The 27,175-nt window shown below is 41.3% G+C and overlaps 1 protein-coding gene across 4 annotated transcripts in view; it reads right to left on the bottom strand.

Moving 5' to 3' along the window:
- Positions 1-26,370, bottom strand: part of LOC133622749 (uncharacterized) — a 63,007-nt gene extending 36,637 nt beyond the window's left edge. For 3 of the 4 annotated variants that reach the window (XM_072915882.1, XM_061985681.2, XM_061985682.2), the window contains exons 1-2: positions 26,003-26,370; positions 21,684-22,282 (exon numbers count right to left, since the gene is read on the bottom strand). In XM_072915882.1, the coding sequence (XP_072771983.1) occupies positions 21,684-22,282; positions 26,003-26,207 (804 nt within the window). In that variant the 5' untranslated portion in view covers positions 26,208-26,370. Of the gene's footprint in view, positions 1-21,683; positions 22,283-23,183; positions 23,238-26,002 lie in introns of all 4 variants that reach the window. The other variant, XM_072915883.1, reaches the window with a different exon arrangement.
- Between the last annotated feature and the right edge of the window lie 805 nt (positions 26,371-27,175).

Consider the following 27,175-nt stretch of genomic DNA (forward strand, 5'->3'; position numbering starts at 1 on the left):
CCCCCGTCCCCCACCTCCCCAAACCCCCGCGGCGATGGGGAAGGGCAGCTGGTACAGGTCAAGGATGTGACTGGCAGTACCTAGCTCAACCCTGCACGTAGGCGGCGTGCAAGTGAAGGTCGCTGTGGCTTGGGACGGAACAGCATGCCTCCCCGGCAGCTTCGCATGTGACTGAGCAGCACCGCTCTGCTCACCCTGAAATGGGAAGGGCCTAGAAAAGGTGGCCTAAAAATGGTCTGTTCCTCATCGCCTGGGCAGCCTACCACAGCTGCCGGGCCATCCCTTTATACGGTCGAAAACAAACTTACAAGAAAAACAAAATTCCCTTCACAATAGCGTCATGGAACGTCCGCACACTTTTGGATGTGCGTGATCTCTCCTGCTGCCCGCAGCGAAGAACAGCACTCGTTGCACATGAACTAAACCGATACGGCATTGACATAGCCGCCCTGAGCGAAACCCGCTTACATGGGGAAAACTCAATTACGGTGGCGGGAGAAGGCTACACCTTCTTCTGGAAGGGTCATCCAGAAGGCTACCATCGTCTACATGGAGTGGGTTTTTCCGCCAGGACAAGCCTGCTTCACAAGATCCCAGAGTCTCCAGTGGGTATAAGCGAAAGGCTCATGACGTGGCGTGTACCACTCACCAAAAATCGCCATGTCACCCTTATCAGTGCCTACGCCCCAACCCTGGATGCAGACCTCGAGAGCAAGGATACATTCTATGCCTCACTAAACTCCGCCATAGAGCGAACGCCTCCAACCGACAAGCTCATACTCCTTGGGGATTTTAACGCGAGGGTGGGCTCTGACAGTGGGCTCTGGACCGGAACACTTGGTCAGCACGGGGTTGGTAGGCTCAATGATATGGGGGTTCGCCTCCTTACACTCTGCTCTGAACATCAGTTGATCATCACCAACACCCTGTTCAAGCTCAAAGATACATTCAAGACTTCCTGGCAACATCCTCGCTCCAAACATTGGCACCTCCTCGAGTATATTATCACCCGTCGTAGAGACAGGAAGGAGGTTCTAATCTCCAGAGCGATGTGTGGAGCGGACTGCTGGACTGACCATTGAATGATCAGAGCCAAATTTCAGACGGAAGTCCGCCCCCAACTAAAGAAAACACCACCAAACAAGAGACTCAACTGTGAAGCACTCAAATCCAAGCACTCTGTAGACCAGCTCAGAGCACAGCTTGCAGAAAATCTGTCTGCAATCCCTGATACCCACCTGGACCCTTACATCTACACCTGCTGGAACTCCCTAAGGACTGCCATCCATCAGGCAGCAGAGGAATTCCTTGGGTACACCAGGCGTAAACATCAGGACTGGTTTGACAACAGTGCACCGGATATCCATAAACTTCTCCAGGCAAAACACAAAGCCCATGCTGCTCACCTGGCCAACCCACAATCCATCACACTAAAGACTCGACTCTCTTCCATAAGAGCCGAAGTCCAGCGTACCCTCAGAGCCATGGAGAATGAGTGGTGGATCTAGAAAGCCAGCGAGATCCAACTCTATGCTGACACCAACAATTCCCATGGATTTTATGATGCCGTCAAATCCATATATGGTCCACAGAGAAAAAACATAACCCCAGTCAGATCGGCAGACGGAGTCACCCTCTATAAGGACACACCCCAGATCCTAAATAGATGGGCTGAACATTTCAACACTCTCCTTAACTCCGAAAATCCCTCTGACCAGGACATTTTCACCAATTTCCCAACCACTCCCCCTGTCGACCACCTGGACTCCCCGCCTACCTTTGTTGAGGTCTGAAAAGCCACCAAGGGCCTAAAAAACAACAAAAGCCCAGGCCCTGACGGTATCCCAGCTGAGATGCTGAAGCTCGGTGGCTATCTCCTCACCCGCCGGCTTTGCCAGCGGGTTGACTCCATCTGGTCCTCTGAAGCCATCCCCCAGGAATGGAAGAATGCTGCTATATTAACCATCTTTAAGAGGAAAGGTGACAAAGCCGACTGTGGAAACAGCAGAGGAATTTCCCTGCTCTCGGTTGCTGGGAAAGTTCTTCCCCGGGACATGCTCTCTCGCTTAGTTACTCACATCTCTGAGAACATCCTGCCTGAATCACAGTGTGGATTCAGAAGAGATCGCAGTACTACTGATATGATCTTTGTAGCCAGGCAGGTACAAGAAAAGTGCCGGGAACACCACCAGGATCTGTACATCGCCTTCATCGACCTGTCCAAGGCATTTGACACCGTAAACCGGAATCTCCTCTGGGACTTACTGGGAAGGCTGGGGATTCCGCCAATGTTCCTCAACATCCTGAGACAACTTCATGATGGAATGCGAGCCTGTGTCCGCATTGGAGGCCAGCAATCTCCCCCTCTTTTAATGTGAAAGTCGGGATCAGGCAGGGAGGTGTCTTAGCCCCTGTCCTATTCAACCTCTTTCTCTCAGCAGTCACTCTCCTCTCACACAAAGCTCTGGGAACCACAGATGGCATCCACATACAGTTCCGGCTGGACGGCAGTCTCTTCAACATGCGGCGCCTCCAGGCCCTCACTAAAATTACAAAACAACAGATCCTAGAACTTCAGTATGCTGACGATTGTGCTCTCCTTGCCCACACGCCAGACTCTCTACAACGTGCACTTATCGTGGTCTCATCCACGTATAGTGCCCGAGGACTCAAGGTCAACATTTCAAAAACACAGATCATTGCGCAACACTCTACCCACCAGTCAGAAGTGCCTGTCTTCAACATTGATGGCCAGCAGCTCACCATCGTTCCACATTTCACCTACCTCGGAAGCATCCTGTCCCCCACCTGTAACATCGATAATGACATCCAGGTCCGTGTTGGGTTAGCGTCTGCTGCCTTCGGTAGGCTCAAAAACAGGGTCTTCCTGAACAGATACCTGACAGTTTCCACCAAAGCAGCTGTTTACAAAGCAGTTTGTCTGTCCACACTGCTATACGGCTCGGAAGCCTGGACCCCTTACAAAAGGCATGTGAGAATCCTGGAGAGATACCACATCCGCTGCCTGCAACGGATTCTGGGTCTGACCTGGGAGGACAGAGTCCCACATGTGGATATTTATGACCGGACCCAAACACCCAGCATCCAAGTGTTCCTTGCGCAAATACATCTGCGCTGGTTGGGGCATTTAATCCGCATGCCCGCCCAGAGGCTCCCCCGACAGATCCTCTACGGCCAACTCCAGGAAGGCTGTAGGTCTCCTGGGGGTCAGCGAAAACGCTACAAGGACCACATAAAAACCCTCCTGAAGCGCTGTGCCATCCAGCCTTCCGCACTGGAAGTCTTGGCTGCTGATCGCCACACCTGGCGCAACTGCAGTCACGCTGGCATTGCTCATCTGCAGGAGCAGACCACTGAGAGGAGAAAACAACAACGTATACAGCGACATCAGCGCACTGCAGGGGCCCCCCTCTCAAGCGTGGAGTACATCTGCCCCACATGTGGCAAACCATGCGGGTCGCGCATTGGCCTGCACAGCCACATGCAATGGCATATATGAAACCCCCCTCAATAACCCATTACTGGAGCAACGTCATCATCGTAACCGATGGACAGCCATAAGCAAGTAAGCAAGTACTTGCTTACTTGCTTACTTGCAATTATATGTAATAGAAATGTGTAGGGGGGTGTATGGTGTGTGGTCATTAAATATGTATTCTGATATATGTTCTTCACAGAAAATGAGCCGAAGTCAGTGAGTCTCAGTTTGAAAAATTAATTAATTGTATTATTTTTCTTTTAATAAAAAATGAAAACGGGTCCCACAGACCCGAACACCACACAAGGGATACATACATACATACATACCAATGTTCCCTCTAATTTTTCTTTCTTTCTTTCATAGTTCTTTTTATTGATTTCACATTCACATTGACAACATATTCAAACCCCTTCATCCCCTACCCCTGCTGTCACTCAAAACAAAAACAAAAAAACAAAAGTAAGAGTACAAAAGTACCCGGAGTAAAAAAATAAATAAATAGATAAAGTTCAGTACAAGGCACCTAAAACACAGTAATTGAAAACTGAAACATAATGTAGAAGCAGCATGACAAGGCCATATCTAGGTACATATCTAGGGCTCTTCCTGCACTTGTGTAGAAGATTGGTCAAAAAAAGTAAAAAAAGGTCTCCACACTTTAAAAAACTTGTTTTCAGAGCCCCGTAATGTGTATCTTATTTTCTCCAGCTTCAGGTTTGCTAGTACATCCCTTATCCAGTGGGAGACTAAGGGTGGGTCAGCCTCTTTCCACTTCAACAATATCAGGCGGCGTGCGAGGAGGGTGGTGAAGGCAACTATTTTGTGACCCCCGACAGGTAGTTCCATCCCTTCAGGAATGATTCCAAATACAGAAATGAAAGGGTTTGGATCGATTTGAATTGTTAAAACCGTAGAGAGTGCTTCGAAGATGGACTTCCAGTACCCCTTTAGCTTCGGACAAAGCCAAAACATGTGTATTAATGTTGCGTTATCTAGTTTACATCTATCACATAATGGGTTAATATGGGGAAATATTTTTGCTAATTTTGCTTTTGAGAAGTGCACCCGGTGTATCACTTTAAATTGGACCAGTGAGTGTCGTGCACACATTGAAGATGAGTGAACCCTTTTCTCAATGTTTGCCCAGGTTACGTCATCTATTGATGTTTGGAGGTCTTGTTCCCATGCTGTTCTGATTCTTAGCATGGAAGTGCATTCTAATACTGAGAGTAAATTAAGTATATGTGAGATTGCCCTCTTCTTAATTGGATTTAAACACATAATTTCATCTGTGGTTGATTTAGAGGGTTTGTTAGGGAACTGCGGAAGAACTGTTTTAACATAATCCCTTATCTGGAAATATCTAAATATATGGGAACTGGGTAGATTAAATTTCTTGGACAACTCCGTAAAAGAGGAAAATATATTGTCTATAAAAAGATCATTGAAGCATTTCAAACCCCTTTGATGCCATATATTAAAAGCTGTGTCAAGTGTTGAAGGTGGAAAGCAGTGATTTGATGCTACTGGACTGAAAAGGCTCATTCCTTGCAGGTTAAAATGTTTTCGAAATTGACAGTATATTTTGAGCGAGTGACTTACTACAGGATTAATATTAATTGTCTTCACTGATAGAGGCAAAGCTGCACCCATTAAGGCTGCTAAAGAAGCAGAACCACTAGAATGTGTCTCCAGCTTCACCCATGTAGGACTTTCCTTATGTAGATGGCAATATGTCCAGTATGACATGCAATGCAAGTTGGTGGCCCAGTAATACATACAGAAATTTGGAAGGGCCATACCTCCATCATGTTTTGCTCTTTGTAAAAACTCCTTGCGCAGACGTGGCTGTTTGCCATTCCAAATATAAGATGAGATTATTGAGTCTAATTTTTTGAAAAATGTACCAGGGATAAATACAGGTAAGCATTGAAACAGATACAAATATTTTGGAAGCACAGTCATCTTAATTACATTGACTCTGCCTATAAGTGAAATGAAAAGGGGAGTCCAATTAGCCAGATCTTGCTTGGTTTGTGTAAACAACTTCCCAAAGTTTTGCCTGAAGAGGTCTTTAAAATTCTTTGTAATAGTAATTCCGAGGTAATTAAAACTGTCTGTAGTGATCTTAAAGGGCAACCCAATGTTTTCTAGTATTGAGACGTCCATATTCAAGGGCAGTAGCTCACTTTTATTTAAATTCAATTTATAACCGGAGATTTCACCAAACTGTTGTAACAGGCTAAGAATTAATGGAATTGCAGATTCTGCGTTGGACACATAAAGGAGAAGATCGTCAGCATAAAGGGACAATTTATGTTCTATGTTTCCTCTATGTATGCCCATTATAGAGTGATTAGATCTAATGGCTAAAGCTAGGGGTTCGATAGCCAGGACAAAAAGAAGGGGACTGAGGGGGCATCCCTGGCGAGTTCCACGGTGTAAATCAAAAGGACTTGAATACAAATTATTAGTCAGAATCATAGCAGAAGGGCTGGAATATAACAGTTTTATCCATGTGATGAATGTTTCCCCAAATCCGAATTTTGCCAGCGTTTCAAAGAGGTAGTCCCATTCTACTCTATCGAATGCCTTCTCTGCATCCATGGAGAGAAGACATTCTGAAGCAGCTTGACAAGGAGTGTACATTATGTTAAACAGGCGTCGGGTATTAAAAAAGGAGCGTCTATGCTTAACAAAACCTGTCTGGTCTGGGGATATTAAACTGGGTAAAATGTTTTCCAAACGGTAAGCTAATACTTTGGCCAATATTTTATAGTCTGTGTTTAACAAAGATATGGGTCTATAGGATCCGCAGTCTAAGGGGTCCTTGCTCTTTTTTGCCAGTAATGTTATGCATGCCTGATTTAGGGTGGTTGGGAGAAATCCCGCTACTAGTGATTCTGAATACATGGCTGCCAAAATAGGAGCTAACTGTGTAGAGAATTTCACATAAAATTCACACGGCAGACCATCCAAACCAGGTGATTTTTTAGTTTGCAGAGACTTAATGGCCTCCGATATTTCTTGTTGTGTTACTGGCTTGTCTAGATTTAAGACCTGATCTGGTGGCAAGGATGGGATACGTAGATCCTTAAAGAAGTCCTGTATGGCATTGGGATTGGAGGGACTGTTGGATGCATACAGTTTACAATAGTAATCTTTAAAAATATTATTTATTTCCTGTTGGTCTGTAGTGACCCTACCATCCTGAGAAAGCACCCCATTGATAATTTGTTTAGCTCTTACCCCCTTCAATTGTCTGGACAGAATTTCCCCTGCCTTCTCACCATGTTCATACAGAACACTCCTATTCCTGAGCAGAAGGTTTTCAATGAAAAATGATGAAATAAGGTCATATTCTGCTTTAAGTTTCATACGCTCTTTATATAAGTCAGGAGATGGGAATTGTGCATATATTTTATCAATTTCAGCTATTTGCTTGTCCAGACTTAGTTGTTTTGCTTCAGAGTTCTTTCTCTTATTAGCCATGAAAGATATTATCTGCCCTCTTAAGTAAGCCTTAAGGGCCTCCCAAACAGTCGCAACTGAAACATCTGTGGTCATGTTTATTTCCAAAAATAGAGAGATTTGTTCTGATAAAAAAAGTACAAAATTTTCATCTGCTAATAATAGAGAGTTAAACCTCCAATTTCTTCTAATTGTCCTTGATTCAGGCAAATTCAGCTTCAATAAAAGGGGAGCATGGTCAGATATTAGTATAGTTTGATACTCACAAGAACTTATGTAGGGAGTTAATTTATTGTCAGTGAAAAAATAGTCGATTCTGCTATATGTGTGGTGCACATGTGAAAAGAAGGAGTATTCCCTACTTTTTGGATGCAAAAAACGCCATATATCGGATATGCCAAATTCCGAAAGAAAAGTTTGTATATAGGAAACTGATTTAGATGCTACATAACCTTTTCTGGCTGTTGATCTGTCCATCCCAGGTTCTAAACAAAAATTAAAATCACCTCCCATAATGAGCTGGTGAGAGTTTAGATCTGGAAGTAATTTGATGAGACGATCAAAAAACTGGGCATCATCAAAATTCGGAGCATATACGTTAGCCAGTACAACCTTGGTGTTATAGAGTTGGCCAGTAACTATAATATAACGTCCGTTTGAGTCTGCTATGATACCAGAGGGGGTAAAAGATATATCCTTATTTATCAATATGGCAACGCCTCTCGCCTTAGCCTGAAAAGTAGAATGGAAGAGCTGACCCACCCAACCACATTTTAAACGAGAGTGATCTGACCTTCGAAGGTGGGTCTCCTGCAGAAAGGCAATTCCCGTCCTCAGACGCTTGAGGTGTACTAGTGCTTTTTTCCTCTTTACCGGGTGATTCAGGCCCTTGACATTCCAGCTAACGAGGTTGATGTCACAGTTCATGCTGCTTCTATGTATGATATGGAAAAACAGTTAAACATCAAACAGGTGATACGGTGCCAATTAAGTTTAGACCAAGTACTCAAGTAATAGTGACCAGCCTTTATGCCTTGAGTGACAGCAAAACAAAAACAACCTCCCCCCAACCCTAAGGTGAATTCAGCTATTAAAAAAAAAAACAGCACACCTTCCCTAACTAACTTAAAGACTTCCAGATTACTTCTTAAAAAAGAACCAAAACCCCTCTACTCCCCCATATTATTAACCTATTAAGTACCCCACCTGATACAGGGAAATAACTGAGTACAAAGATATATATTAGATGTAAATATAATAAAACAGGGTAAACTATTAAATGTATATATAATCAAAAAATAAATGCTTTTTCAAAAAACAAACAAAAAAAACAAAACAAAAAAACAAAAACAAAAACAAAACAAAAAAACTGAAAAGATATAAATACAATTCAATAGCTATTCTTGTTGCATGTGCATAGCTTGCATGTAAGTAGTGCATTTAGATCAGCAGCATTTCAAAATTGAGATAGAAATTAACTATGTTAAACCTTCTCAACTTAAACCAGAAAAAAACTTAACACAAAACCCTTCAAAATGAAATAAACCAATGAAGCTTGATCATTTTCAAAAAAGATACAAATAAAATGGGAAAAAAGGGCTCCTTTATACACGTGCATCTCAAATGAGGTAGGGAAAATGAGAAAATAATAAATTATTGGTTTAGATGAATTATATGCTGCTGAGACTTTACAAACTTCTATCTGGACCGATATAAAGGCTAGCTATAAACACATGGTAGCAACAACAGTCATATAGATTGAGGTAGAAAGTATAACGTGTAATATGATTATACAGTCCAGGTCTTAAACTCACTGTAACTCATAAACAAAGTTTGTTGATGAGGCCGTTATGAAGAGTCTTTATACGCCTTGATATAGTTAGCTGCCTCGGCTACTGATCCAAGCCAAACGCGAGTGCGAATACTTCCTCACCAAGTACTTCCTTCAGCAACAAGGAGAAAAACTTGGTAGGTTGCGGGCCTTCTATCCCTTCAGGTAAGCCAACTAGCCGGGCATTACTCCGCCTGCTCCTTCCCTCCAGGTCGGTGAGCTTAGCCTTTAGCTTCTGGTTGTCGGCCTGTAGCATGTCACAAACAGCCTCCACCTGCTCCAACCGCTGATGTAGGGATTCGGCATTTTCCTCTAATGAAGTCAATCTATAGTTATGTCTATTGACAGTCTCCTGAAGTCCGTCCAGCTTCTCGTTCACCTCGCTAAAGGATGTTTTGAGCTCAGTCAACAAGGTTGATCTGTGGTCCGATAATATAGCAATTAGCTCAGATTTGCTAACGGCTGCAGCATCTGCCTCTGCCTTCTCTTGCGACTTTGCAGATTTGGGAGGCATTGTCAGTCATCAAGCGTGTTGCTATGCGTCGTTGTAGTAGAAAAGAGTTACCAGCGGTTAAATGCTCTTCAAATACAGGTGGGGTGCATGTTAAAAGGAAGAGTAAAGCGGGAGCTAGAGGCTCACGCCATGCGTCCTCAACCGGAAGTCCCCCTCTAATTTTTCATGTGTGTGAGCAAACGCAAAAACTCCCTGAGCATTCAGTGGAGCCCATATGAGCAACATCAGACGTGCACACTGTGGCTAGACCAGCAGCACACCTGTCCCAAACCTGACTAAATAACAAGTTAAATCTCCATCCATCCATCCATTTTCTACCACTTGTCCCTTTCAGGGTCGCGGGGGGTGCTGGAGCCTATCTCAGCTGCATTCGGGCGGAAGGCGGGGTACATCCTGGACAAGTCCCCACCTCATCGCAGGGCCAACACAGATAGACAGACAACATTCTCTTATTATTATAATCAAATGACAGCAGTCATTTCCATGAGGTTATTTTCTAATATAAGTGTTTAGGCCCACCTACAATGACAATAACAAAAAATATTGTTTTTCATGAACTGTGTACTTGTATTGTTTGTCTGGGTGGAGGTCCTGCTTTGGAAATAATGTGTACTCCTTTCAGCCATTGCATTTAGTTCCCATTAAAACATTCACATGTTGCACAATGAGATGTAAGCAGGGAATCCTGTGTACATTCCTGCAACTTCCTGTTTGTAAAAAATATATTTTTATTAGTATTTATTTAATACACTAACAGCATTTCATGATTAATATTTATAAATTAAGATTCCTAATAAATGACACTAGAATAAGCACACATTTGATTGGTAAATCATAGTGTAACGACCTGGAATTACACTTTATGTGTGGTGTTGGAGTTGTCCGACTTTTTGTGTGGCTGTAAACGCATCACTGGCTCAGTGCCATATGTGCATGTGTTGGCGCAAGTGAGAAAGAGCGAGCGGCTGCTGTTGATATAACAACGTTGCTTTTGCCTTTCTGGATTCTGAGACATGCGGAAGGCAAAATAATTGTCAAAGGATCTGCGAGAAGAGGTCATTGAACTGCATAAAACAGGAAAGGGGTATAAAAAGATATCCAAGGAATTGAGAATGCCAATCAGCAGTGTTCAAACGCTGATTAAGAAGTGGAAAATGAGGGATTCAGGTAGACCAGCAAAGATTTCAGCCACAACTGCCAGGAAAATTGTTCGAGTTGCAAAGAAAAATCCACAAATAACTTCAGCTGAAATACAGGACTCTCTGAAAGATTGTGGTGTGGCTGTTTCAAGATGAACAATAAGGAGGCACTTGAAGAAAAATGGGCTTCATGGTCGAGTCGCCAGAAGAAAGCCATTTCTGCGCAAATGTCACAAAGTATCCCGCTTACATTACGCCAAACAGCACAGAGACAAGCCTCAAAACTTCTGGAAAAACGTAATTTTCAGTGATGATATATATATATATATATATATATATATATATATATATATATATATATATATATATATATATATATATAATGTATGTGTGGGGAAAAAAAATCACAAGACTATTTCATCTCTACAGGCCTGTTTCATGAGGGGGGTTTCCCTCAATCATCAGGAGATTTTAATGGGAGCATTCACATACCATGGTTTATATAGGGCACAGAGTGGGTGGGTACAGGCTGGCGTAGGGGCGTGGTGATTGGCTCATGTGTTACCTAGGAGGTGTTTCCGTCTGTGGCGGCATGCTGTTACAATTTCGCTGCGCTTGTTGAGGGATGACAGGTCTGGACGGTAAATAATAAACAGTTTCTCTTTCAAGCATAGGTTGCATCTTTTATTACCACTATTGTAAGGTGTGCTGGATGCAAGAATTTGCCATGTTATTGAATATTCAACATTATTGTCTTTGAGGTCCCAAATGTGTTTGCTGAGTTCTGTGGTATTCCGCAGGTTTTGGTTCCTGAAAGAAGCCTTGTGATTGTTCCATCTGGTTTTGAACTCTCCTTCGGTTAATCCTACATATGTGTCGGATGTGTTAATGTCCTTGCGTGTTACCTTAGATTGGTAGACAACTGATGTTTGTAAGCACCCCCGTTGAGAGGGCAATCAGGTTTCTTTCGACAGTTGCAGCCTTTGTTGGTTTTTGGAGTCGCTCTGTCCGGGGGCCGACGGCTCATTTGCAATTGTTTTGTTGTGGTTTGAGATAATTTGTCGTATATTGTTCATACAGCTGTAGCTCAATTTAATGTTGTTCTTGTTGAAACGACATCATCTGGTACAACCCCCCATACAGCAAAAACGTCTCAACTAACATTGGACACAAATTCCTCAATCTGATTGACAAACACTTTCCCAAAGACAACACCCTAAGAAAAGTATTCAACAAGAACAACATTAAATTGAGCTACAGCTGTATGAACAATATACGACAAATTATCTCAAACCACAACAAAAAAATTGCAAATGAGCCGTCGGCCCCCGGACAGAGCGACTCCAAAACCAACAAAAGCTGCAACTGTCGAAAGAAACCTGATTGCCCTCTCAACGGGGGGTGCTTACATTATATATATATACATGCATATATATACATACATACATACATACATACATACATGTATGTATATCTATATATACATACATACATACATACATACATATACACATAATTATATATATATATATATATATATATGTGTATGTACATAATTATATATATATATATATATATATATATATATATATATATATATATATATATATATATATATATATATATACACACACACACACACACAGGTAAAAGCCAGTAAATTAGAATATTTTGAAAAACTTGATTTATTTCAGTAATTGCATTCAAAAGGTGTAACTTGTACATTATATTTATTCATTGCACACAGACTGATGCATTCAAATGTTTATTTCATTTAATTTTGATGATTTGAAGTGGCAACAAATGAAAATCCAAAATTCCGTGTGTCACAAAATTAGAATATTACTTAAGGCTAATACAAAAAAGGGATTTTTAGAAATGTTGGCCAACTGAAAAGTATGAAAATGAAAAATATGAGCATGTACAATACTCAATACTTGGTTGGAACTCCTTTTGCCTCAATTACTGCGTTAATGCGGCGTGGCATGGAGTCGATGAGTTTCTGGCACTGCTCAGGTGTTATGAGAGCCCAGGTTGCTCTGATAGTGGCCTTCAACTCTTCTGCGTTTTTGGGTCTGGCATTCTGCATCTTCCTTTTCACAATACCCCACAGATTTTCTAAGGGGCTAAGGTCAGGGGAGTTGGCGGGCCAATTTAGAACAGAAATACCATGGTCCGTAAACCAGGCACGGGTAGATTTTGCGCTGTGTGCAGGCGCCAAGTCCTGTTGGAACTTGAAATCTCCATCTCCATAGAGCAGGTCAGCAGCAGGAAGCATGAAGTGCTCTAAAACTTGCTGGTAGACGGCTGCGTTGACCCTGGATCTCAGGAAACAGAGTGGACCGACACCAGCAGATGACATGGCACCCCAAACCATCACTGATGGTGGAAACTTTACACTAGACTTCAGGCAACGTGGATCCTGTGCCTCTCCTGTCTTCCTCCAGACTCTGGGACCTCGATTTCCAAAGGAAATGCAAACCAAACCAACCCAAACCATCAGTGATCATCAAAATTAAATGAAATAAACATTTGAATGCATCAGTCTGTGTGCAATGAATAAATATAATGTACAAGTTACACCTTTTGAATGCAATTACTGAAATAAATCAAGTTTTTCAAAATATTCTAATTTACTGGCTTTTACCTGTATATATATATATATATATATGTACATAATTATATATATATATATATATATATATATATATATATATATATATATATATATATATATATACACATAATTATATACATATATGACGAGGTTTCTGTGGTTTATCCGTTATACAGTGCTCAATACCGGGGTAGAGTGGCACATATGTTACGTCAGGAAAAAACACAGCGGCTATATCATCCCTACAAGCCTGTTTCGCAGGTTTCCCTGTTTTAAGCAAACTTATAACTAATATACATATATATATATATATATATATATATATATACATATATATATATATATATATACACACACACACACACATTATACATACATAATATATATATATATATATATATATATATATATATATATATATATATATATATATATATATATATATATATATATATATATATATATATATATATATATTAGTTACAAATAAACTTCAATCTTTTGGGCGGGGTCTCCTCTGCCCAATATGTTGTCAGGCTGGCCTGCGACTACTGAGTCCTTCTGCCCTCACAAGGGTATTTTCCCTCCTATGGCTTGTACTACGCATCAGAATCAAGTTATCTGGGAACTCTTGTTTGTTTTACCAAGTCAATCATTACTACAAATCTGTACTACAAAGATGAATAACTTGATTAGTTAAGTCAGGATTTTCCAGTGCTGTCAGGAGAGCGTTAAGGCGGGGGTTAGTTTTTTGATTTGTAAGCAAAATTTGTATTTTGGTTTAAATATTTGTTTTGTTTGCAAATCAATTTTTCGTGTGATTGCGTAAAAATATACATTTCTCTCCATAGAATATAATTTAGAAGGGAAACTTGCCATGTAATAGATTTACTCACCACTAGATGGCAGCCTTTGTGTAACTTTTAGCAAAGTCAGAAGCCTGCCTGCATGTCTGTAGTTTCCTATGTAGTAATGTGTTTTTTAAATGGTATTCAGCACAATTTGAGTATCCCGGGGGTGTAGATGCACCTCTCATTTAGAACATACAGGACACTGGACCCTTGGAACACAAACACTTCCATTCCGGGAGGCAGGTCAACCTTTGACTTGAGATTCCAAAAGTCTACCAGCAAGACATTTAGAATAGAATATTAAAAAAAAAACAGATAAAAACACAAATGTAATTTCTTCTTTTTAATCCCACAGATCCTTATAGTGAGACGACCCATGTATGCATTGTCGGCCTGTACAGGGCAAACTGACAAGTGGAAAGGGAAAGTTACACTGTGTACAATGCAATGGATACTTAACCTTTATGAGGATATTGTAAAGGGAGGCAAAGGTGCACAAAAAGACTGACGTGGCCCAATAGCCAAACAGTTCAATTCTGAATTAGGAGAGCTGCTCATCCATCCAGCCTTCATACTCCTCCATAAAATGTTTCTAAGCCACTGCTTTCTGTGAAGACTATGCAGTTTGTCCATAGTCACAACTACAGTGTGCATGATCTTCCACCACTCATCTACCTCCAGACCCATGGGCTAGCCCAGGGACACAATCTTCTCCTCCACAGCATTTCACTGAAATGAACGGTCCTGCCTTAAAGCCAGATCGTACTGTCCTTTCCATACCCACTATAATCCTGAAAGATCCACCACAGTGTCAAAGGGTTAGGTTTGTCCATGAAGTCGGCTCGAAAAGCACCTATAGAAAATTATTTTCTGCAAAGATTCTTGCGTGGAAGATTTTCTTCCTTCAGATATTCCTTGATTGACAAATTATGATAACCAACTTCAAGACCCCCACACCCCAGGTGTTTTATCACTCTAACATTTCGTAAACATTGATTGATGTAATACGTTTTTAAGAAAGCAATGAATAAAAGTAGTTTTGTGAACACTATAAAAAGTGTTTTAATGATCAGAACGTATCCCAATACTTTTAAATGTATTGCAAAAACGTTCAACCTCCTGATTACAAACGGAATTTTGTGAAAGACATTCTGACTCCAACCATGACAACATATCAGCCTACTAAAAGTGTGTCTTTAAAAGGTACATCAGTGGAAAAAGTCTATATTGTATGGAAATTGGCAAAGCACCCGGGGCACAGAGCCACATAGCACTGCATGCAGATGTACTTTGTTTTCCGTGTGCACGCAGCGTCATGGCATCTGTTGGCATGTTTTGCTTCAGTGAGCCGGGGCCAGTGTCCTCCAGGACCAAACTTTATCTCGGGGGGAGGGTAGGACAGTGTTCTGCGCTTCAAAGGAGGTGAGGTGCCACTGGGTCTTCCTCCTCTTGGTGTCTGGATGGAAATTGCATTCATTAGCGCATGAGCGAAGACGCCTTGAAATGCAAAACCTCCCCAATCCACACATTGTGTGGATGTGCCAGGCATTCACAGGAGTCACGTCCAAGAAGTGGAACAACACTGGGATCTACCATGGTTTGTTTTTGCGTCTGTGGGGATACACATGCATTGATCTATGAGATACACCCCTCCTATATTCTCCCTTACAGTGTCACGGACCATACCCTCTGGATGTGGAGCTTTTTTGTCCTTTGTCTTGCTGGCCAACACAGGGATAGGCCATGTCAACTATCCAAGAAGGATTGGCCAGTGGTATTTTCAGCATTGGTGACAAAAGAGCGAGCTCCTCTTCCTTCTTCTATGAGTTTTTTTCTGCTCTTCAGCTTCAGTTGTGCTCCTTGGAGTCTGGGCTATAAACACAGTGTTGTTTCAGCATTGAAACACAATTCTTTTGCTGTGTCCTCACAGAGGCCATTCCCAATACACCGAGTGTACCGCCCTGAGCCAAACCTTGGTACACTTCAAATCTGTGCATGTTTTCCTCGGTTTGCTCGAACCCACACTTCCATACTGTGGATTTCTTTGGCAAGTACTGCTTGAGAGACATATACCCCTTGAACGGGATGATCTGCTCATTCATCCATCCATTTTCTTCCACTTGTCCCTCTCGTAGAATCCATTGCAATTATTCATGTTCTACGGTTGAACAGAAGGTTTTCTTGAGTGTATCCAACATTGCTGTGATTTTGAAGAGCTTACAACTTGGCTCATGTGAAGGATTATCAACAAAGTGAATCTGCTTAAATCTCTTTGCTATGAAATCAAAACGCAAAATTTCATCTGGTGACCAGTGGTGCTGCAACGATTAGTCAACATAACTGACAAAGTCGATTATGAAAATGAGTCAGTAAAGATGTGTTATTGTTGATAGACTTCTAGGAATGTTTATGTTTACCATTTTATTCCTTTAGCCAAATAACCTTTACAGTACTGGACAAAAAAATAGCTCATGTTTACAGGACTCTTGGACTTGGACGTATGTTGACTTATTTTTTACTGTAGTTATATACTTTTTGGAATGAAGTAAAACCATTTGTTTCCAAGCAACTTGTGTTTCTTTCGTCACAATTTAATTTCAAAACGGAGTTAAAGTCAGGTCAAACTCAAACGTGTGCAGAAAATCATAAGCCATAATGATTTTGTAGGGATGGCAATCGAACCCAGTGTATCAACTCCTTGAAAACGTTTGCCAAGTTGCCATTTTTTTCAAACGATTACCCTTAAGGGTTCTTACAGGAGAGAACGATGTCACCACGCGACGTGCGTAGTGACGTCAGACAGCAACATCACTGCGCCCGGGCGGAAGAAGTGCTCTGAAAGTTGTCGACATTTTACAAATCCCGTTTCCATATGAGTTGGGAAATTGTGTTAGATGTAAATATAAACGGAATACAATGATTTGCAAATCATTTTCAACCCATATTCAGTCGAATATGCTACAAAGACAACATATTTGATGTTCAAACTGATAAACGTTTTTTTTTTGCAAATAATCATTAACTTTAGAATTTGATGCCAGCAACACGTGACAAAGAAGTTGGGAAAGGTGGCAATAAATACTGATAAAGTTGAGGAATGCTCATCAAACACTTATTTGGAACATCCCACAGGTGAACAGGCAAATTGGAAACAGGTGGGTGCCATGATTGGGTATAAAAGTAGATTCCATGAAATGCTCAGTCATTCACAAACAAGGATGGAGCGAGGGTCACCACTTTGTCAACAAATGCGTGAGCAAATTGTTGAACAGTTTAAGAGAAACCTTTCTCAACCAGCTATTGCAAGGAATTTAGGGATTTCACCATCTACGGTCCGTAATATCATCAAAGGGTTCAGAGAATCTGGAGAAATCACTGCACGTAAGCAGCTAAGCCCGTGACCTTCGATCCCTCAGGCTGTACTGCATCAACAAGCGACATCAGTGTGCAAAGCATATCACCACATGGGCTCAGGAAAACTTCAGAAACCCACTGTCAGTAACTACAGTTGGTCGCTACATCTGTAAGTGCAAGTTAAAACTCTCCTATGCAAGGTGAAAACCGTTTATCAACAACACCCAGAAACGCAGTCGGCTTCGCTGGGCCTGAGCTCATCTAAGATGGACTGATACAAAGTGGAAAAGTGTTCTGTGGTCTGACGAGTCTACATTTCAAATTGTTTTTGGAAACTGTGGACGTCGTGTCCTCCGGACCAAAGAGGAAAAGAATCATCCGGATTGTTATAGGCGCAAAGTTGAAAAGCCAGCATCTGTGATGGTATGGGGGTGTATTAGTGCCCAAGACATGGGTAACTTACACATCTGTGAAGGCGCCAATAATGCTGAAAGGTACATACAGGTTTTGGAGCAACATATGTTGCCATCCAAGCAACGTTACCATGGACGCCCCTGCTTATTTCAGCAAGACAATGCTAAGCCACGTGTTACATCAACGTGGCTTCATAGTAAAAGAGTGCGGGTACTAGACTGGCCTGCCTGTAGTCCAGACCTGTCTCCCATTGAAAATGTGTGGCGCATTATGAAGCCTAAAATACCACAACGGAGACCCCCGGACTGTTGAACAACTTAAGCTGTACATCAAGCAAGAATGGGAAATAATTCCACCTGAGAAGCTTAAAAAATGTGTCTCCTCAGTTCCCAAACGTTTACTGAGTGTTGTTAAAAGGAAAGGCCATGTAACACAGTGGTGAACATGCCCTTTCCCAACTACTTTGGCACGTGTTGCAGCCATGAAATTCTAAGTTATTTATTATTTGCAAAAAAAAAAGTTTATGAGTTTGAGCATCAAATATGTTGTCTTTGTAGTGCATTCAATTGAATATGGGTTGAAAAGGATTTGCAAATGATTGTATTCCGTTTATATTTACATCTAACACAATTTCCCAACTCATATGGAAACGGGGTTTGTACAAGAAAAGATTGCAACAGCGGTACTTGAAATAATTCCAAGGTTTTCATTAAGGAGGACATACAAGCAATATACTGAAACATTCGAACATACAACAGGCAATAACCATGCATTAATGTCGCTGCAGTCATCTGATGTAAATACAACAGGTACTAATACTGCCTATAATGTTAGCGCTATTACCTGTTCAAATTGAAATTAATGCTTTCTTATTTATACAAGCATGAAGTGACATATTCTGACTGGTTTGGAGGCAGGCAGTATTACCTCCAGTTCATGTCTGCAGCTAGCTTTTACCGCGGCGGGGAAGAGCACCACTCGGCCGTGAACGACGAATTTCACCGAGCAATGACAAAGTTTGTGGTCAAAAGCTTGCAAAAAATTTGACACATAGATGCTCTTTGGTAGGTGAATGTTCAATTGTAGTCAGAGAAAAGTTGCACTTATTCCTCCAACCATTTTCACTCAGTGATTATATTATACAGGTGGAACTCAAAAAATTAGAATATCGTGTAAAAGTTCATTCATGTCAGCTATTAACTTCAAATGTGAAAAAAATCGATTTTAAGTCATTCAATGCAAAGTGACATATGTCAAGCATGTATTATCATTTTGATGATCATGATTTAAAGTTTAAAAAAAAAACCAATTCAATTCAAGGTTTTTATTAGCTGTGAGCCATAATCACCAACATTTTATCAAAAGAAGGTTTGAAACATCTCATGTTGCATGGTATGAGCCTTTGTCATTTTATCAGTTTCACCTTGTAAGTCTAGTATCATTTTAGGCAGATGACAAAGATTCTTAAAAGTTTTAAAAATGTTACATTCTTGTGTAATTTCCACATATAAATTTCACAGACATGTTTTATTTATTTATTTTCAAGAGTTTTTCTATGCTATGTGCCTCTTAATACCTCACTGTCGGCTTTGTAAGGTCACATTAGCTTTAAACTAAACAAAAGTGATATTGATCCACCTTTTTGTTATCTTTTTTCCCCAAATAAGAATCGATAAGAGAACCGATAAAGCACTAAATAATTAAACCGTAAAAATCTTATCAATTCCCATCCCTCGTCGAATAATCTCAACAAATAATCACTGACTAGTTTACTGTTAAAATAATCATTAGTTGCAGCCCTAATGATCAAAACATGTTCTATCTTGGTAGGATATCACCATATTATCCTCATGAAACGTCTTCACTTGATCAACAAACACTGCCATAGTTTCGTTCTTTCACTCAAAAGCATGTCTTTGGTTTTCCAGACATGTCTGTTTTATGGAGTGCTCTTGAGCCTCATGTAGGACAACCTCAGCTCCTTCACTATCCTCAGTTTCACTGCAACTACTGCTGCCATTTGCCAATTCTTGATAGGCATTCATCATCACTAACACTAACAGCATCCTCACTTGACTTTAGAAAGTATAGTCTTTCCAATCTCACTGCATGTGACTATGACAAAACAGAAGGCCATGTGTCTTTACTCTAATGATAGGACTAATATCTACATTTTTGTTTAATATAGGTGTTACCAAAAAGAACAAAACTGTGATGCTTGATGTCCAATAGAGTGGACACTTTCTCAAATGATTTGGTGTGCAGCTGACCAATGGCTGGCAAGACACACACATTTAGGAAAAGTCAGCTTCTGAATAGCTGTCCAATGGAGTGACCACCAGCCATAAAAAAGTTAAAGAACTGCCAGGTTCACAAGATTTGGGATATTACCACCAAATAATTGTCTAAAAACAAGCCGTAGCTTTATTTTGCAGTAAGGCGTCACATGAGCATAAACTTCTAACTTTCATCGCCATTAAGTTATTCTCTATCTTAATGAACGTCTTCATCACAAACCCGTGTTAGGGGCGAAATACTGGCTGTCCCCAAAGTCTTCCTCAAATCTGTGGTTGCTGCAGCCCACTGCTCCCCTCACCTCCTAGGGGGTGATCAAGGGGATGGGTCAAATGCAGAGGACAAATTTCATCACATCTAGTGTGTGTGTGACAATCATTGGTACTTTAACTTTAACTAAACTTTCCTTTCCCACCCTGGCAGCCTCTCTAGGTGATATAGCACACCATGGATTCCAAACCAGCCTTCAACTGGTCAGCACTGCCCACTGGGTTGTCTCTAGTCAGAGCATTATGCAGCTCCATGGCCTTGTCACAAATGAGTGTCTCTGACACTGTGTTGCCCCTCAACTGTTTATGGGTAATGCACTCCAGCAGAACCTTTTCCACTTCTTCCACTTTATCGCTTCTTCTGCTGCTAAGTGTTTTCACTCCTTTTGCCACTACAGCAGCTTTGATGGCTTATTTTCTCTTCAGTACGGTCGATACCGTCGACTTAGCCATATTGTACTGAACAGCCAGCCCCTCTCCCACTTGGCGATAAGTTCTTTTTTCAGTGCTATGGAGGTCATCACGTTTTTCCTCTTTGGCTTGTCTTCCCTGGTACTCTTCTGTGGTCCATCCATCCATCCATCTTCTTCCGCTTATCCGAGGTCGCAGGGGCAGCAGCCTAAGCAGGGAAGTCCAGACTTACCTCTCCCCAGCCGCTTCGTCCAGCTCCTCCCGGGAGATCCCGAGGCATTCCCAGGCCAGCCGGGAGAGATAGTCTTCCCAACGTGTCCTGGGTCTTCCCTGTGGCCTCCTACCGGTCGGACGTGCCCGAAACACCTCCCTCGGGAGGCGTTCGGGTGGCATCCTGACCAAATGCCCGAACCACCTCATTTGGCTCCTCTCGATGTGGAGGAGCAGCGGCTTTACTTTGAGCTCCTCCCGGATGACAGAGCTTCTCACCCTATCTCTAAGAGAGAGTCTCGCCACCCGGCGGAGGAAACTCATTTCGGCCGCTTGTACCCGTGATCTTGTCCTTTCGGTCATAACCCAAAGCTCATGACCATAGGGGGGAACGTAGATCGACCGCTAAATTGAGAGCTTTGTCTTCCGGCTCAGCTCCTTCTTCACCACAACGGATCGATACAGCGTCTGCATTACTGAAGACGCCGCACCTATCCGCCTGTCGATCTCACCATCCACTCTTCCTGACATTTGGAATTAAAAAACAACCAAAAAAATGCAAAAAATCCCAAAACTTTTCTGAGTTAATCCTTGAACTAGATATCTCAGTATATTCTGGCATGAATGACATCATTTTTGGTGTGGGATTTTTGTCAGACTATTTCTGCCCAAAATATAAGTCAAATTGTAAGTTGTTCCACTTCTGAACTGCTAAACATGTAAGGGCCCACTATATTTAGACCCCTGCTTCAAATTGTAACACAGAAGTTCCAACAAACTACAGTAATCATTAAATAACATGTACCTTTTTATAAGAGGTTTTTGGAGGCTCCAGAGATCCCAGGTCTTTGTTAAAGATGTCTTCCCAGCTGCTAAGACCAGGGCATTCTGTGGCAGTGTGGAAGTTTCCAAAAGCCATATCTTGTAACGAGGTAGTGATGTCAAGTCTTCCAGTGTCTTCATCATCCTCACTTTTAAAACACTCTACAGTGAGTCCATTGTCACTTCTGCTTTCTCCTTCTGGTGCCAAGTGTCTATCATATTCAATTTGCTGCCCTTTTGTTACGCCCAGTGGCTGTAAAATGTGTGTTTCTGAGCCATGAGGTGTATCAGCCAAAGTGTATGGTTTAGATACTTCCATGTGCACCACTGAAGGTATACCAGGCAACCGATCTGTTAATAGTTCAGATGACACGGATATTTCTGTTTGCTCCTCCTTGGGTACATGAATGGATGGCTGCAAAACGTCTTTTGGCCCATGTTTGGCAGCCAGTGACTCGGATGAATCAAACCTCGATTGCTCCGTCGGTTCCGTTTTAGCCATTTTCGCCAGTGGCTCTGCAAATTCTGGCGTGGTCTGCTCGGGTGCTTGCTCTCTGACAGTTGTAGTTGATCTGTTACCATCTGTAAAGGAAAAGAAAATATTCACATTGTGTATAACAAGTCAAGAAAATGTTGCCCATACTAGGGTTGTCCCGATACCAATATTTTGGTACCGGTACCAAAATGTATTTAGGTACAAACATTTTCATTATTGTCTTTATTTTGACAAAAAACATTATGTTAAATTAGACATATGTTTATTACTGCAATTTAGTCCCTAAATAAAATAGTGAACATACTAGACAACTTGTCTTTTAGTAGTAAGTAAACAAAAAAGACTCCTAATTAGTCTGCTGATGTATGCAGTAACATATTGTGTCATCTATCTACCTATTATTTTGTCTACATTATAAAAGACAAACTGTAAAAATTGATTATTAATCTACTTGTTCATTTACTGTTATCATCTGCTTATTTTCTGTTTTAACATGTTCTATCTACACTTGTAAACTTTTATGGCCCTTGCAGTTTTGGGATGTCTCTTAATCCCCACTCACTCCATGGACCAAGACTGCTGTTGATCGATAAATTAGTTTAGTTTAGTCTTTATTTGAAGGGACAATGCACAGAAACATTAAGTTCAAAGACAGATATGTGCGTTACCAGATTATAGCTAAATAGCTCATTTCCATCTGCAGTCCCTGGTTACCTAAATTAAAGGGATACAAAAATCATGCAATAAAATTATGACAATAAAATCATACTATAGCATGTAATCAAATTAAGAAAAGTCATAAAATGCCCTTTCATTAACACATACTTAATATACAATACACCTCATTTATATAATCTCTTGTTCACATCTGTCATCATTTGTAAAAACAACCATGATTTTAACACACACACCTCACAATTTACAACAAAATGCTCTCATGGATAAATATAATACACATTAAGTTGATGTGTCAATCATAGTGCCCACCTTAGTGACCGTGTGAGCAGCTGTGATTGCTCCAAAGCCACTTTTTAACTTCAACTGTGAATGAAGAGTAATCTGTTAGACTTTTCAAGTTTGTTGTGAGGTCGTTCCATTCCTTTATCGCTATATATGAAAAGGCTGATTGTGAAAAAGCTGTTTTACATCTGGGTACGCTACACTGCCCCCTGGTGGAGGCTCCTGTGTTTCTAGTTGTCACAGCAGATGTAAACTGGACAAAGTGCTTAAGTGGCGCTGGTGCAGTGTTATTTAGGATTTGATGGGCCATTCGTATTGATGCTAATCTTTGAATGTCAACGATCTATATTTTTGGAGAACTAAACAGTGATGGTGGTGTTGTGGTTTTCGGTCAAGGATTTTGAACGATTGTTTGTGTAAATTATAATACTTCCTCCAAACAGGTTTTTTATGATTGACGTTAACTGCCAACCGAGTGCTTAACCAAAACACTGCTATTCACAATCAGATAGAACTTGCAGTGAATTACATTTATATAGCGCTTTTCTCTAGTGACTCAAAGCGCTTTTACATGGTGAAACCCAACATCTAAGTTACATTTAACCAGTGTGGGTGGCACTGGGAGCAGGTGGGTAAAGTGTCTTGCCCAAGGACACAACGGCAGTGATCGGGATGGAGGAAGCGAGGATCGAACCTGGAACCCTTAAGTTGCTGGCACGGCCACTCTACCAACCGAGCTATACCGCTGTACTTGTATCTTCTTCTCTCGCCCCTCGAGGTTTTCTGCCGTTCTCCTTTCCCCTTTGTACTCGAATGTTGTTTGAATACTCAAATAAACACTTAAAATTACCCTAGTTTCTTTGGACATTTTTTTATTGAATAGGAAAATTCCAAAGGACTTTAGTGGCTGTGCGGTTTATTCTTTCTACATTGATAAAACCAATAATGTAGTTACAGCTATTTTAGCTAAATATACTGGAACTCAATCATCTTAACAAGCGATAAAAAAATGCAGTAATTAAAAAAATAGCCAAGATTTACGTGGCGTAGCAACAGATGAACATCTGAACAAAACCATGAGCGTTTGTTTTCTGACATTGTTTTTAGCAGGCATAGTGTAATGTTGGAAATCGCTCTTCTCTCACGATACCCGGAGACGGTCCTCGAGCTCACTTCATTTATTGGGCTCTGCGGCCCTCACACTTGGCCCTCCCCATTACCTAAGGAAGACTTCGGACACCACTTGATTGACATAAAAACAAAGGCGGAAGGGCTAAAACAAGGTGGAAGGGGGACGAGAGAGAGGTGTCGGCTTTTTGAGTGCGCTACCACCGCGTTAAGCTATCAATAAATACGTCCTAAAAATGTCAATGTCTTAAAGGTGCTATTTGCAACTTAATCAAAGCAAAACATATAACAACACCACCGGCTAGCATATGTTAACATTAGTTGTTTAACAGAACACATTTGCTACACAATTGTCTATATTTTTCACAATTACAAAGTTTATGTGATAACATTTCTTCCTGGCCCAAATAAAATGATTAGTGTTTGTGGCGGTCATTCAACTCGTATGCACAGGGAGCCAAAAGCAGCGACCAACAAATTGCAGTCATGTTGTTATGATGGAATTCAATGACAGCTAACGCTAGCTATCCATATTGTTATTATTAGCTAACACCAAAGGCTAATGTGTTACGTCTTTACGTAGGGAAAGTCGTAAGAGGGCGCCATATACTGTGTAAAATACAAACCCCAAAAGCAGTGAAGTTGTCACGTTGTGTAAATGGTAAATAAAAAGAAGATACAATGATTTGCTAATCCTTTTCAACTTATATTCAATTGAATAGACTGCAAAGACAAGATATTTCATGTTCACACTGAGAGACTTCATTTTTTTTTTTACAAATAATCATGAACTTAGAATTTAATGGCAGCAACACATTGCAAAAAAGGCATTTTTATCACTGTGTTACATGGCCTTTCCTTTTAACAACACTCAGTAAAGGTTTGGGAACTGAGGAGACACATTTTTGAAGTGGAATTCTTTCCCATTCTTGCTTGATGTACAGCTTAAGTTGTTCAACAGTCTCCCTTCTGATATTTTAGCCTTCATATTGCACCACACATTTTCAATGTCTGGACTACAGGCAGGCCAGTCTAGTACCCGCACTCTTTTACTATGAAGCCACGCTGTTAATTTCCTATTATGCAGCTCATTTTTATTTGACAGTTATTGAAATATCTTGTGTGACATTATGCACAAAAGTGTACTTTATTTGTTTTAAACTATTGTAGTGGTGTTCTGTACAAAAAGTGCACTTTAATTTAGTGTTGTTTTGAAATGTCATCTTAGTGACATCATGCACAAAAGTGCACTAATAGCTTGTTTTAAAATATCTCTGACAATCTTGTACTTTCTGTTTTGGAAATGACATGAATGTCTGTGCCACTGTTTATAACTGTTTAATAAATACACTTTTAGTTGTGATTTCTCTCTCTGCATGAAAGTTTAAAATGAGCATATATTAATGCAGTATGAAGAATAATGTTTAATGTAGACACATAGAATCATCATACTGCTGTGATTATATGCATCAAGTGTTCATTCAAGGCTAAGGCAAAATATCGAGATATATATCGTGTATCGTGACATGGCCTAAACATATCGCGATATTAATAAAAGGCCATATCGCCCAGCCTTTGTGGAACAATTTCCCTTGTGGATCATTAAAGTTAGTCTAAGTCTATCAGTGCTTCACCTGGCTTGAAGCTCCCCAGCAGCTCCCAGTAGAAACTTGCCATGCAGATAAAAGCCGCCATGTGTTTGTGACAAGTGTACCAACCTTTAGTGTGCACCTTCATCTCCGGGTGGATGACGTCATTCAGCAGGGAGCGCAGACCACGGTTCTCCTCCTGGTATCGGAGCATCTCCCCTTGGTAAATAGTCACTACCTTCTCGACGTCTTGGAAGAACTCTAACGCGAACCTGGTCAAGCCTTCCAGAAATTGCTTCTGAAGAGTGTGCAGCGGCAGGCTGGGGGCCGACATTTTTTGGGGGGGGAAAAATAAAATGTTCACACCAAGACAGTTAGTTGTCCTTCTGCGTCACTAAGACCCATAAATATATAAAAACTAAAACTATATAAGAACTACTATAAGAACCATAAACATTTAAGAACTAAACATAAACATATATGGCTGAAACACTGGGGGGGGGGGACCGGAAGCGGAAGTACTTTTCTTCTTCTTGTATTTAATGGCGGTTGGAAAGCAACTTTTGGCGCGCATTACCGCTACTACTGACATGAAGTGTGCCTCGCGAGACTAACTCATTATTTTGCTAAAACATGTTTAAGTAACCCACCTCTCGAGAAGATCAACATGGTGCCATTATATTAGGTTGTTCAATAATGCGTCCTTTTTAATGGGGCAGGTTCTCGTTGTTTTGAGTGCAACATCCGGGTATTGGCGGCGCACTTGCGTTGCCAGACGTAAGATAAATTCGCCTCGTGTACGAATCCCATCTTTTGACTCCTTCAATGCAAAGTAATTAGCAAACACAGAATACGCCAGGTGCATGTTGTAGCAGAGGTGGGACCAAGTCATTGCTTTGCAAGTCACAAGTAAGTCTCAAGTCTTTACCCTCAAGTCTCGAGTCAAGTCCCGAGTCAAGACAGGGCAAGTCCGAGTCAAGTCCAAAGTCAAGACTCGAAAGTCTCAAGTCAAGTCCCAAGTCCTGCATTTTGAGTTTCGAGTCCATCCATCCATCCATCCATCCATCTTCTTCCGCTTATCCGAGGTCGGGTCGCGGGGGCAGCAGCCTAAGCAGGGAAGCCCAGACTTCCCTCTCCCCAGCCACTTCGTCCAGCTCCTCCCGGGGGATCCCGAGGCGTTCCCAGGCCAGCCGGGAGACATAGTCTTCCCAACGTGTCCTGGGTCTTCCTCGTGGCCTCCTACCGGTCGGACATGCCCTAAACACCTCCTTAGGGAGGCGCTCGGGTGGCATCCTGACCAGA

Source organism: Nerophis lumbriciformis, linkage group LG23, assembly GCF_033978685.3.
Source record: "Nerophis lumbriciformis linkage group LG23, RoL_Nlum_v2.1, whole genome shotgun sequence".
In the NCBI taxonomy this organism is placed as follows: domain Eukaryota; kingdom Metazoa; phylum Chordata; class Actinopteri; order Syngnathiformes; family Syngnathidae; genus Nerophis; species Nerophis lumbriciformis.